Genomic DNA, 14,653 nt, shown 5'->3' on the forward strand with positions numbered 1-14,653 from the left:
TCTCCTCAAAATCCCAACACTGCAATGAAAGAACGAATGGACGAACGCTGCAACAACAGCTGGGTTAACTTGAAAACAGAAGTAACGCCCATATTTCTCACTAAGCATCACGGGACATAGGACAAAGGTGGATACCATCACACAAACCTATATTTTTTTTAACAGATCTGATCTTGTGTATAGTCATTTAATAATCTTTTCTAAGTCTGATGAATGTCAGTTTATTATAATGATGATGTTTTTGTGTTCAGATGTTCATCATGAGAGAGCAGGTGGATGTGATCTGCTGTAAATCAGTAGGAACTGATCTGTCCATGCTGGATATTGATGATTTCATCACAGAAATCTCTCAGCTGAAGAAAGAGGTGACGTCACTGAAGACAAAACTGATGGAGAGAGACGACAGGTTACAGGTTAAACATTCATTTCATCCTTAAAGTTGAGATTGTAAGCTTTCAAATGATGTGATATGATGAACTGTACAGATGTGATTGTGTTGTGTTTGTCAGGAGCTGGAAAATGTTTCCTGTCAATCTTCAGTGTGTGTGACTGATGGGACCTCCACAGAATGTCAGGATTCAGTGTGGAGCGGCAGAGATCAGTCCACACCACAGCGACTGCTGGACAAACTCTCTGAACAGAGATCCAGAGACACACAGGACTCACAGCTTACTTTACTCTGTTCTACTGACGGTAATCAGGGTGATCAAACCTCCACAGAGTGTCTGACTTCTGTCTGTAACGCTGGAGAACAGGAGATGCTGCAGACACCAGTGAAGATGTGTTCCGTGAAGCTGCAGGACTTCAGGAACCTGATGAAGATGAGAGAATCCACAGCAGAAGAACAACAGAGTAATGAAGATGATGATGACTATCAAACCTCAACAGAGTCTCTGACTTCTGTCTGTTACGCTGGAGAACAGCAGATGCTGCAGATACCAGTGAAGATTGAATTGAAGCTGGAGGAGATAAAAGAAGAGAACACAGCAGAGGAACAACAGAGAGATGAAGATGATTTTATTTCTTCAGGTATGTTTCTTGTAATGTTTAACATTTTGATGACAATCAACCGTCATGTCAGAATCTGTTAGCAGATGATATTTATCAATCAAAAGGTGCACTTACAATTTACAAATGTATTTATTGTAATTTTAGAAGCGCTTAGTTGTCTTTTAAAAAGGTTCATCTGCTTTGAATACCCCGTGAAAAATACAGCTCTGGATAAAATTAAGACACCACTTGCAAAATTATCAGTTCTCTGGATTTAGGTATGGTTTGAGTAAAAGGGCAATGGACTACTGAATAGAAGCTCGTCTTGAATGCCCATGTTTTTCATGTATCTCACATATGTTAACAGCTGTGGACAGCTGGCCACATCAGTGGATTTCTTGATCTGGAGTGAAAAAATGGGCTGTGCCTGATACTGTCTAACACTTGCTCCTTCACATCCTGTGCCGTGTCAGAAATGTGCCGATCGACTGTGCTGTCAGACAGTGGAATATAATCAAGCTTTGAAGCCGCTGCCTCTCCGACCATCAAGGAACACATATCAATGGCTGCCGCTAGAATCCATGACTCTCCGATGTTTTGTGCTTTGCCCGCCATGGCAATAAGCAGCGCAATGTGATATGAAGCTTCAGTGGCATTTACATTTAATTTGACATTTTCTGACAACTTTTTGTTTTTTTTTACCTTGATAGGCTTGATTATTTATTTGGAAAAACTCTGGAGGTTTTCCTTCTACCTCAGCATGCTTGGTGTCAAGGTCTCTGCGGAGTGTAGCAGGTTGCATGCTGTCATTAGCTAAAATCTCCTGACAAACGACACATAAAGGTCATGGTGCATCAACTGATCCTGCCCATGTAAATCCTAAACTTAAATACTGCTCATCGTATTGTCGTCTTTTGGGTTTGACCCCTAAAATGGATTTTAATTTGGTAGTCTCAGACACCCCACCATTGTAATACATCATGTCTACTTTATTGGTGGGCTTGATAAATATCAGAGAATCTTCACAAAGGTTCTTGATATTTTATTGCCTATTATTTTCAGAACTGTTTAAATAATGTTTCAAATCAAATATAATCATTCTCAATACATGTACATTTGAAGTCAGAGTTTTTTTTTTTTGACTGTCTTTGACTAATTTAATTGACTATCACAATTCCAGTTGGTCAGAAGTTTACATACACCAAGTTAACTGTGCCTTTAAGCAGCTTGGAAAATTCCATAAAATTATGTCATGCCTGTAGGCAATTAGCCAATTAGCTTCTGATAGGAGGTGTACAGAATTGGAGGTGTACCTGTGGATGTATTTTAAAGCCTATCTTCAAACTCAGTGCCTCTTTGTTTGACATCATAGGAAAATCAAAAGAAATCAGCCAAATCAGACCTCTACAAGTCTGGTTCATCCTTGGGAGCAATTTCCAAATGCTTGAAGGTACCGCATCCATCTGTACAAACAATAAGACGCAAGTATATTGTTTGGGACCACGCAGCCATCATACCACTAAAGGAGGAGACACATTCTGTCTCCTAGAGATGAACGTAGTTTGGTGTGAAAAGTGCAAATCAATCCCTGAACAACAGCAAAGGACCTTGTGAAGATGCTGGAGGAAACAGGTTGACAAGTATGTATATCCACAGTAAAACAAGTCCTATATCGACATAACCTGAAAGCCTGCTCAGCAAGGACGAAGCCACTACTCCAAAACCGCAATTAAGCCAGACTACAGTTTGCAAGTGCACATGGGGGCAAATATCTTAATTTTTGAAACAAAAATGTTAACCGTTTGGCCATAATGACCATTGTTATGTTTGGAGAAAAAAGGGTGAGGCTTTCAAGCCAAAGAACACCATCCCAACCGTGAAGCATGGGGGTGGCGGCATCATGTTGTTGGGGTGCTTTGCTGCAGGAGGGACTGGTGCACTTCACAAAATATATGGCATCATGAGGAAGGAAAGTTATGTGGATATATTGAAGTAAAATCTCAAGACATCAGCCAGGAAGTTAAAGCTTGGTCACAAATGGGCCTTCTAAATGGACAAGCACTTCCAAAATTGCTGCAAAATGGCTTAAGGCCAACAAAGTCAAGGTATTGGAGTGGCTATCACAAAGCCCTGACCTCAAATATTTGTGGGTAAAACTGAAAAGGCATGTGTGGCAAGAGGCCTACAATCCTGACTCAGTTACACCAGTTCTGTCTAGATGAATGGGCCAGGAAGTTTGTGGAAAGCTACACAAAATGTTTGACCCATGTTAAACAATTGACAGGCAATGCTACCAAATACTTACAAAGTTTATGCAAACTTCTGACCCACTGGGAATCTGATGAAAGAAATAAAAGCTGAAATAAATAATTTTCTACTATTATTCTGACACTTCACATTCTTTTTTTTCTCCCCCTTTCTCCCAAATTTAGAATACCCAATTCTCAATGCGCTCTTAAGTTCTCGTGGTGGTCTCGCCTCAATCCTGGTGGCGGAAGACGAATCTCAGTTGCCTCCACATCTGAGACCGTCAATCTGTGCATCTCATCACATGGCTTGTTGAGCGTGTTACCGCTTAGACGTAACGCTTGTGGAGGCCCACCCTAGTCTCTGCGACATCCACACACAACTTGCCACATGCCCCACCAAGAGCGAGAACCACATTATACCCTCCCTGTATAATCCCTTAATTATACCCTTAAATGTATTTGGCAAAGGTGGATGTAAACTTCTGACTTGAGGCTTGTGGCCATCCATCTTCCTCTTGATCACATTCCAGAGGTTTTCAATGGGGTTCAGGTCTGGAGATTGATCCGGTGGTCCTACATTCACACCTTGATTGACCTGGCTGTGTGGCATGGAGCATTTTCCTGCTGGAAAAAACAATCCTCAGAGTTGGGGAACATTTTCAGAGCAGAAGGAAGCACGTTTTCTTCCAGGATAACCTTGTACATGGCTTGAGTCATGCATCCTTTTCCAAGACGAATCTACCCAATTCCAGCCTTGCTAGAGCACCCCAGATCATCACATGTCCCGTGAAGACAATATTTATGCCATTTTTGAACACTGTATAAACTGATGAGCCAAAATATTATGTCCACCCGCTTAATATGCTATTGGTCCTCCATGTGGTTCCAAAACAGCGCCTACCCACTGAAGCATGGACTCTACAAGACCCCTGAAGTTGTCCTGTGGTATCTGGCACCAAGACATTAGCAGCAGATCCTTCAATTCCTGTAAGTTGTAAGGTGAAGCCACCGTGGATCAAACTGGTTGGTCCAGTTCATCCCACAGATGGTCAATTGGATTGAGATCTGGGGAAATTGGAGGCCTGAGCAACAGATTGATCTCTTCGTCATGTTCCTTAAACCATTCACGGACAATGTGTGCAGTGGCAGGGTGCATTATCCTGCTGAAAGAGGCCACTGCCATCAGGGCATACCATTGCCATGAAGGGGTGTATATAGTCTGCTACTATGTTTAGGTAGGTTGCACGTGTCAAATTGACATCCACATGAATTGCCAGACCCAGGCTTTCCCAGCAGAACATTGCCCAGAGCATCACACTCTTTCCACCAGCTTGTGTCTTCCCACAGTGCGTCCTGGTGCCATCACTTCCCCAGGTAAATGGCGCACACGTACATGGCTGTCCACGTGCTGTAAAAAAATGAGACTCATCGGACCAGGCGACCTTCCACTACTCCAAGTTCCAGTTCTGACCCTTGCGTGCCCATTGTAGGCACAGCAGGGCGTGATGCACTGTGGGTTATGACACATTCCTCTTCTAACCATCATTAAAATTTTCTGTGACTTATGCCACAGTGCTGTAGACCATCGTTTCAGACCAGATGGGATAGCCTTCGTTGCCCTCATGCATCAATGAGCCTTGGCCACCCAATGACCTGGTGCTGGTTTGTGGTTTGTCCTTCCTTGGACCAATGTTGGTAGGTACTTACTACTGCTGACCGGGAGCACCCCACAAGCTTTGCAGTTTCAGAGAGGCTCTGGCACAGTCATCTGGCCATAACAATTTGGCCCTTGTCAAAGTCGCTAAGGTTTTTACTCCTGCCCATTTCTCCTGCATTCAACAAGAACTGATTGTTTGCTTACCATCTAATCTACCCAGACCTTGACATGTGGCCTTGTTAGGAGATTATCAGTGTTATTCACTTCACCTGTGAGTAGTCATAATGTTTTAGCTTATCAGTATGTCTTCTTGCTGCACACAAAGAATGATGAAGAAAACATGAAAATCAGTCTGACTGTTCAGACAGGAATGCATTACCAAAAACTGTTTTTGATGCGGATAGGCCAAAAAATATTTTTGTTTATTTTCACCTTGTGTGAAAATAGCCTAATTGGCCAAACGGAAAAATATATTGCCCAATGCTAATATCAGGGATTACACAAAGTCCTTGAAGTACCTAAAGTTCTTAAATGTATCTTACAATTCTTTTCTTTATATACACTCACCTAAAGGATTATTAGGAACACCTGTTCAATTTCTCATTAATGCAATTATCTAATCAACCAATCACATGGCAGTTGCTTCAATGCATTTAGGGGTGTGGTCCTGGTCAAGACAATCTCCTGAACTCCAAACTGAATGTCAGAATGGGAAAGAAAGGTGATTTAACAATTTTGAGCGTGGCATGGTTGTTGGTGCCAGACGGGCCGGTCTGAGTATTTCACAATCTGCTCAGTTACTGGGATTTTCACGCACAACCATTTCTAGGGTTTACAAAGAATGGTGTGAAAAGGGAAAAACATCCAGTATGCGGCAGTCCTGTGGGCGAAAAAATGCCTTGTTGATGCTAGAGGTCAGAGGAGAATGGGCCGACTGATTCAAACTGATAGAAGAGCAACTTTGCTTGAAATAACCACTCGTTACAACCGAGGTATGCAGCAAAGCATTTGTGAAGCCACAACACGCACAACCTTGATGCGGATGGGCTACAACAGCAGAAGACCCCACCGGGTACCACTCATCTCCACTACAAATAGGAAAAAGAGGCTACAATTTGCAAGAGCTCACCAAAATTGGACAGTTGAAGACTGGAAAAATGTTGCCTGGTCTGATGAGTCTCGATTTCTGTTGAGACATTCAGATGGTAGAGTCAGAATTTGGCGTAAACAGAATGAGAACATGGATCCATCATGCCTTGTTACCACTGTGCAGGCTGGTGGTGGTGGTGTAATGGTGTGGGGGATGTTTTCTTGGCACACTTTAGGCCCCTTAGTGCCAATATGGGCCAACATTTCTAAAGAATGCTTTCAGCACCTTGTTGAATCAATGCCACGTAGAATTAAGGCAGTTTTGAAGGCGAAAGGGGGTCAAACACATTATTAGTATGGTGTTCCTAATAATCCTTTTGGTGAGTGTAAATCTATTTAAGTTCTGTATAATAACTGTTCAAGTAGCTTGTTTTGTTGAAAGTGCATTGAGATCGTGGTCTACTCACCGTGATGAATCCCATGAGCGTGAAGCTTCTCAGCGCAGCTGTTCTCCATATATTCTTCTTTGGGGGAATAATCATCAATGCAAATAGCTGGTGGTTGATGGGGTTTCAGGCTTTCTGCTATTAGTGTTGTTCTCAATTATGTTTTTCATATCCCTTTACTGCATAAATATTGCTTTTCAAGTGGCAAAATTTCATTTTTACTAGAGTCTCGTTTCTCACTGATTTTAAAGGTGCTATATGTAATATGTTTACTCTACTAAATCATTCAATGATTTATATAATTCTCCATAATATGTCATTAGAGAATTAGAAAACATGCTAAGTTGAAATACTGGCTTCTCCGATAACAATGCCAGTATATTCTACTTTGAGGTTTCCATTCCGGGCCAGAATATCGGTTTATGTTTTGTCCTGTGTGATCCCGCCCACTGCCCACTAACCATTTGTATCTCCATACCGACGGGTTGCCAGATTTGAACAAGTTTGCAGGAAAACAACACTGTGTGCTGCAGCCATGGAAGCCAGCAAACAAACTGGATCAGAGATGACCGATTCCACCCGACATAAAAAGCCTTGCCATCCATCTAAGTTCACAAAGGTTGATCTGTTTTCTCCGTGTTTGGATGCCATAGTGTACCCCTATCTGGGAATCAAGATTCATTATACTCATTGTACAGGGTCTGATTATATCCATAAGTAAAGATAATACTTTTCGCATCTGCTGATCTCTCCTATCGCATGTTAAATCACGAAGCGTCATCTTGACTTAATATGTCAAAATCTGCAATCTCCTTAAAAGGGAAGTATCATCTGTTCTGCATGCCCACTGACACCTAGCAGTAGTCATTGCTCATTACATTCAGTATTTCTTTAACTGCACAAAGCAATTGGCTGCTCTCATACAAATAATCATATCAAACCGAGGGTACAAATTCTTATATCACAGTTACGTAAAGTATTTTTAGTGTCATTACACTGTAGATATTTTAATGTCATAGGTTACTGTAAACTATCAAGTCTTTTATTAGTGATTGGACTTTGAAACTTTCTAAACAATGGGGCTTGATCAAAATGTTTGAAATTCCATGCTTCACAACTCATGTTTCTGCATACAATTCGTTTTCTGCATCTGTTGTCAAAACATAAGGTCCCCATTAATGCTCTCTATGTAATTTAACAACATTACATTTATTTTAATTTATCTATGCAATTTGGTTATTTTGCCCCTTACATTAAGATTTCGAATAGATATATAGCCATTTAGTAATTTGTTCATCCTAAACTTCTTTAACAATTGATGTCCATACTCTCTGCAGCTGAAAGGAGCCCTGACTTTCCTACAGCAAGTCTCCATAGCCTTCAACACATTCATACTTCCTGGCATTCACTGCTCTATCCTCTTCTCGGCCAGTGTTTGCGACACCACAATCGCGGTGCTCCTGCAAGTTGCTCAATCTCCTGATCAGCGCAAATGTGCTGTTCTGGTGCTGCAACTGCGGCTTGTATTTCATTCCATGCAACTAAGCATCCCACAACACCACAAATGTGGTGTGGTTTCTGCTTCGGCTCAGTATGTCTCCTAGGCAGTGCAAATGTGCTGTCTAGGTACTGCAGCATATCTATTGGGCCACGCTCTAAGCATATCACAGCACAGCAAATACTGGTTTATAAAGAAAGCATTAATTTCCGTTCACATGGCAAAACTTTTTTTTTATCTTTGCAGGGGTTTTGCACAAACAATAGTCTCCCCCATCATAGGGCTCAAATGCAAAATGTTGTTCAAAAATAAAATGTGTTATTCATTTGCAAAGGTATTTCACAAACAATGTCGCACTTATCAGGGATCAAACGCATACTTCTTTTGTCCTCCTGCAAGGGTATTGCACAAACCACATTGCCCCTATCATGGTGCTGAAACACAATTAGTGTTTGTCCTTTTGCAGAACTATTGCACAGTAGACGTCGCTCTTATCAAGGGCTCAAACGCAAAATGTTGTTTTGTACTTTTGCAGGGGTACTGCACAAATATGCCTGCCTTTTCGTAAGGGCTCAATGACAAGCAAGGGCTCAATCACAAGCATTGTTTACCCCTCTGCAAAGATATTGCACAACAAGGCTCACCCATTCGTAGCAGCTCTACAATTCTAATAAGCTTGCCTACCTTTCTGCAGGGTCTGGCACAACATTGGCATGTTGCACAGTCATATACAAGCTTATGTTTGCATCATTCATTGTTATTTCCTCTCTTCAGATTTGACCCTCACCTTCTGAGGACCTGGGTGTTGTCCTGAGTCTAATTATTTGGTTTTATATTTTCATTAATGGGGCCTAGGTTAAATTAGGTTCTTATTTCTTTTGGGGTAAGCTCTGCTCCCCTGCCTTCATCGGCTCCGGCAGGACCTGATGGTTCAAGCAAGTATCTGAGCGCAGAACCATTGAATTGGGTTTACACCAAATATTATATGTTTTTCTATATTTGCAATAATTCCAATCATCCAGAGTCTTTTCTGATAGAAATGGAAGCGTAAACGGTAGTTATAGCAGGAGGACTCTGGATCCTTATGCTTTCATTCAATCAGGCATCTCATCTAATCACAATACAGACTCCGCTTTATAATCCCACACCTGTCTCTATTGTTTGCATACTTCCATTGTTTTCACCCTCCTCCACCCCATCTTCACAGGTTTAGGTCCCGTCCTGAATCTTAGGATGGGGCTTATGAAAATATGATTTCTTTTTACATTTGTTCCTATTGAATTGATTGTTGTCTTTTAATGTGTTCATTGTAGATCTGATGGAGTTGAAAGAGGAACATCAAGAGCTGAATGAAGTGGAGGAGAGACTTCAGTATCAGAAACCTGATTTAATAACTGTTGAAGAATCTTTGAGTTGCTCAAAGACTAGAATGAGTTTCTCACTAAAAAAGCCTCAAAGAGCAGCCAAATTTTTTTTCACCTGCTCTCCGTGTGGAAAGAGTTTCACATGTAAAAGCCAGCTTAATACACACATGAGAGTTCATACTGGTGAGGAGTCTTACACGTGCCATCAGTGTGGAAAAAGTTCAGCAGATGCAGACCATCTCAAAGATCATCTCTGCTGTCACTCTGGAGATCAGTGTGGGAAAAGTTTAGCAGATGCAGGCCATCTCAAAGATCATCTCTGTTGTTACTCTGGAGAAAGGTCATTTGAATGTGATATATGTGGTAAAACATTTGTTTTGGATTCATGCCTAAAGCGACATCTGAAATTGCACTTAAAAGAGAAGCCTTACAAGTGTTCTATTTGTGGAAAGAGTTTTCCATACCGGTCCTATTTTAAAGAGCATCAGAAAGTACATACCGGCGTGAGGGCTCACTTGTGCTTTGAATGTGGGAAGACCTTCACAACAGCCATCCACTTAAATCGGCACCAAAGAATTCACACTGGAGAAAAACCTTACAAGTGCTCACACTGTGGAAAAAGTTTCAATCTGTCACAAAACCTGAAAACTCACGAGAGAATCCATACTGGAGAAAAACCTTACAAGTGCTCACACTGTGGAAAGGGTTTCGCTCGGTCACAATGCCTGAAACGGCATGAGAGAATTCATACTGGAGAAAAACCTTACAAGTGCTCACACTGTGGAAAGAGTTTTAACCAGTCTGCTCATCTGCAGCAACATGTAAAAAAGTATTGCCCAAGTAGTCACAGTGAGCAAAAATGATCTTCATGTGGAACAATACCAAGTAAATTGTTTCATATTAACCCAAAGATGCAGTGTCTCTCAAAAAAGAAGCATCATCTGAAGACAACAGTTTACTTCAGTTTTTCCTTGTTCTAGATCGCTCCACAGGTGGCCCGGTTTTTCTTGACAAGTGGAAAGTCCTCGTCTGTCTGCATTGTTGCTGTTTGCCCTTAAAAGAGTATCACAAAGCAGTTATGATGTGCATGCATTGACTGTGTTTGTGGTTAAAAGAGTATACTTTGAAAGGCTGATCACTCGGCTGTGTACGAGGCTATCCGGAATATGGAAAAATTAAGAATACATGAGACTTTAGTGTATCGAATCAATTTGTCACTTATTTGTGCAATATTCTCATTATTGTTAAATAACATTTATAAGTATATTTTGATGTTAGTGAAGGTTTGGAAAATTGAATTCTGTCCCTTTTAAGAGTTTGCTATGTTCCACCCAGTTATTCTCTTGGTCAGTTGGGGCTTAAATTGATTGAGGTGCAGGTATGCATCAATCACATTTGTCTGTTAATAATGCTAAAAAATCACCACAAATTATTTTTGTATGGTAGTGATAATTTTACCATTTAATGTTTCTCTATGGGAGTTTTCATTCATAATTGTGTGGGAATATACTCTGTGTAGTTGTGCTGCCTTCATGTGCATCAGAATTATTGTAAATGTGAGTTTCTTATTCTGAAGCTGCCCATGAATACCCCTCAAGTTGTAATTATGACTGGGAAGCTCAAGAGATAATTTTGATACCCAAGTTGGAAGTAGATTTAAACTTTCATCATGGTGGAGCAGTGTATGGTTTCTGTAGTGAATGATTTTATTCATTTTTCATAATACAACTAATTGACCCTTTTCGCAGACATGTCATGACGGGTTTCTACCTTCTTTAACAACGTAAATGTAGCTAACTTTTTTGTATTTCCAATTGAAAAAAATATTTTGTGTAAATGTATAACATTGTACTTAGTATTATATCACTGCAACGGGGTTCGGAAAGGATGAAGCGGGAAACTGGATCAACGTCAACAAGACTATTTATAACACAACATCAAACTGTACAGGCACATAATAACACATGTCAACAACATACACACAGCTCCATGTGTGTGTCTCTCTATTTCTCTCTCTCTCTCTCTCTGGCATCCCAGACTCCTCTTATCTCTCTCCGGCTGATTGAGCTACTCAGCACCAGGCGTGCACCATCACGGCCCGGCCATGCCCTCCTCCTTATCACATACTCCCACTGCTCGATTCAGACCTGGCAAAGCTCTGGACTAACTTACCCCCAGAGAGGATGAATTGCCCCTTCGGCCATGTCCTCACTGGCTGATTCTACCCACCTCCTGGGTTCTTGGGTAGGATGAGGGGAGGTGAGTTGAAAGAGGGTGGGAGAGACAGAGAAAAGAAAAACTCTGGTTCCCGTCCACACCTCCATTCGGGCCAAGGCCAGCTGGGCAGCGGTCCTCCACAACGCCAGGTGATGGCACTGGACCTCGCCTCCCAGCAGATGACATCGAGCTCCCCCGCCTCCCGGCAGACGTTAGAAGCTGCTCCACCTCCCGCCTGGTGGCGGCGAGCTCACCTGCCCCCTGGGGGACAGTAACGGCTCCTCCGCCCTCTAGCGGCACACAGCTATTTGTGTGTCTGGCTCGATCTCTCTCTCTCCCTCTCTCTCTCTCTGGCATCCCTGACTCCTTTTTTTATCTCTCTCCCGCTGATTGAGCTACTTGGTACCAGATGTGAACCCTCACAGCCCGGCCACATCCTGGTCACAATTACCCTGGAATAAGTTTAAAAAAATCAGTTACCATGGCTGCGATGAGGCTTCTAACACCGCTATTGCGGGAGTGACAGAAAATCTGTCCTGTTTCTCTCTGCTTACTACTGTTATCCAGCATTGTTGGAGCAAATAGGTATGAAGGACGAAACCTGCAAAAATAATAAATATATAAATAAACAAATCTGCATATTCATGCATGAATATATAAACAATTAAATTGCGAGGAGATCTACAAATAAATAAATAATACACCAGTTAATGCAAAAATAATAGAATATAAAAACTTAAATTGTTGGAGAAATGTAAATTGTTAAAGGAAATTGAAAATTGAAAGTTGATTTTTATTCCACAAGCAGGGCCGGATTCTGGGCCCCTGGTCACGAAGGCATCACTCCCACCCCGCCTCCTATCAACTCAACCTCAGCTAGTAATATGTAAAACTATGTTGGTTATAAAATTCAATTGATTGTTCAGTAGGCTACAGCAGCCAATGGAAAATGAACAGTACACCATCTATAAATGTAATTAAATCATATAAACCTACAGCAAGCATAATAGCATGTAATAATAAATAAACATGCCTCTTACCTTAGAAAATTGGCCTCTTTCTTGATTTTTCATCAAAGCCAGCTCTCTGACAAGTTCGGACTCAATAGCCATCAATGAAAGCACACTAAGGTGTTTCTGACACATACTTGTTCCTAGTTTGTTTTTTATTCTTGCCATTTGCGAAAATGCTCATTCACCCTCACATTTAGTTACGGTAGAGTCAAGAAAAGTCTGAGTGAAAAAAACACGTATGGAAAGGTTGATTGTAGGGCGTTTCTCAACACTATCTGCAGCAGTTTTGAGGGTGATTTGTCCTGCTCACCTCTTACAAAGAATTTAAATTGAATGAGCTTGTCTGCAAAGCTCTGATCCAAATACGTTGGGTAAGCAGAGGAATGTGTATTGGCCCGCTTACGAATATCACTGGTTTCAGACTCCTTGCTATCAAACAGAACTCCAAAGCAGTCCTTCAGATGCTTGTATGCATCCAGTCATTGATTGAAACAGCTGAGTAACTGATATATCATCACGTTGAAATTCCCAACTTAAAATTTGTGGCTCCCCTCTATTGTGACTTCATGCTCCCTGGTTTCATCTGCAAATGCTTTCCGTTTCCTTATCCAATGAAGGTTGTGCTGATAGGTCTGGCACACATCTCTATCACCCATGGCTTTGGTCTTTTCAAAGTCTGAAAAATGATCCCAATGTGATGCCACAAATGACAGCAAAGACTCCAGTAGTCGCACAGCAATCTTTAAATCAATGTCACTTTTCTGCAACAGCTCACTTGTCATCTTGAACCAGTGTAGAACGGCATCCCATAAATGGGCCGTGGAGGCTGTTTTCAAGCATTCCATTTTGCCACACAACAAAGCTGCCTCACTTTGTGTAGCAAGAGTTTCATGCATGTTACCTGACAAACTCCCCAAAACATCCCTTATTGAGCTGTAGTTCTTCTAAAGTTCTGATGTTGAGTTAGCATGACAGCTCCATCACGTGCTTGATAAGGATTTCAGTCATATTTACTTTTGATGTCAGCATTGTGAAAAACTTTATTCCACTGGTGAGTTGATGCAGCGCAAAAACTGTACGTAGACTGCAGTATACAAAAAAATTGACTAGCCTCTTGGCAGCGGTTTTCAATCATATTGACACCAACCAAATTCAAAGAATGTGCAGCACATGGTATGTAATGAATTAGTGGGTTTTGTTTATTTAATTGGGCCTGAAGACGATTGTCACGATCAGCTGGACATGTTCGGCTCCATTGTCCCCTCACTCGTGAACAAGACCCCGAGGTTCTCCTTCACTTGGGGCAATACCTCCTTCCCTACCCGGAGTACACACTCCATCGGTTTCCTGCTAAGAACAATGGCCTCAGATTTAGAGGTGCTAATCCTCATCCCAGCCGCTTCACACTCGACTGCCAAGTGATCCAGTGAGAGCTGAAAGTCACGGACCGATGATGACATGAAGACTACATCATCTGCAAAATGCAGCGATGAGATCCCCAGCCCACCGAACCGCACACCTTCCCCACACAGAGCGCAGCCTTGGTAGAGACCAAATCCCACATGGAACGAACTCGACTTCGTGCCGAGGACCCAGACACAGCTCTCGCTTTGGACGTACAGGAATTGGATCGCCCTAAGAAGGGACCCCCCCACCCCGTACTCACGCAGCATCTCCCACAGTCTCTCCTGGGGGACCCAGTCATACGCCTTCTCCAGATCCACAAAACACATGTAGACCGGATGGGCATACTCCCGTCGTTCCACGGCCAGGACGGAACCCTCATTGTTCCTCTTCAATCCGAGGTTCGACAATCGGCCGAACCCTCCTCTCCAACACCTTGGAGTAAATTTACCAGGGAGGCTGAGAAGTGTGATACCCCTGTAGTTGGCACACACTCTCTGATCCCCCTTTTTGAAGAGGGGAACCACCACCCCATTCTGCCACTCCTTAGGCACTGTCCCAGACTTCCACACAATGTTGAAGAGGCGTGTCATCCATGACACCCCCTCCACATCCAAAGCTTTCAGCATTCCTGGTCGGATCTCATCAATCCCCAGGGCTTTGCCACTGTGGAGTTGTTGGTCTACCTCAGTGACCTCCCCCAGGGAAATAGAATCTGATCCCCCA

General features: G+C 42.2%; 1 protein-coding gene across 1 annotated transcript; it reads left to right on the top strand.

Annotated features, from left to right (window-relative positions):
* The first annotated feature begins 254 nt into the window (after positions 1-254).
* On the top strand, positions 255-12,496 carry LOC127618587 (zinc finger protein 391-like). The gene is made up of 3 exons (XM_052091142.1): positions 255-413; positions 510-1,029; positions 9,243-12,496. The coding sequence occupies exons 1-3, from the start codon at positions 261-263 to the stop codon at positions 10,154-10,156; spliced, it is 1,587 nt and encodes a 528-aa protein (XP_051947102.1). The 5' UTR covers positions 255-260; the 3' UTR covers positions 10,157-12,496.
* The last annotated feature ends 2,157 nt before the right edge of the window (positions 12,497-14,653 follow it).

Source organism: Xyrauchen texanus, chromosome 25 (assembly GCF_025860055.1).
Source record: "Xyrauchen texanus isolate HMW12.3.18 chromosome 25, RBS_HiC_50CHRs, whole genome shotgun sequence".
NCBI classification, from domain to species: domain Eukaryota; kingdom Metazoa; phylum Chordata; class Actinopteri; order Cypriniformes; family Catostomidae; genus Xyrauchen; species Xyrauchen texanus.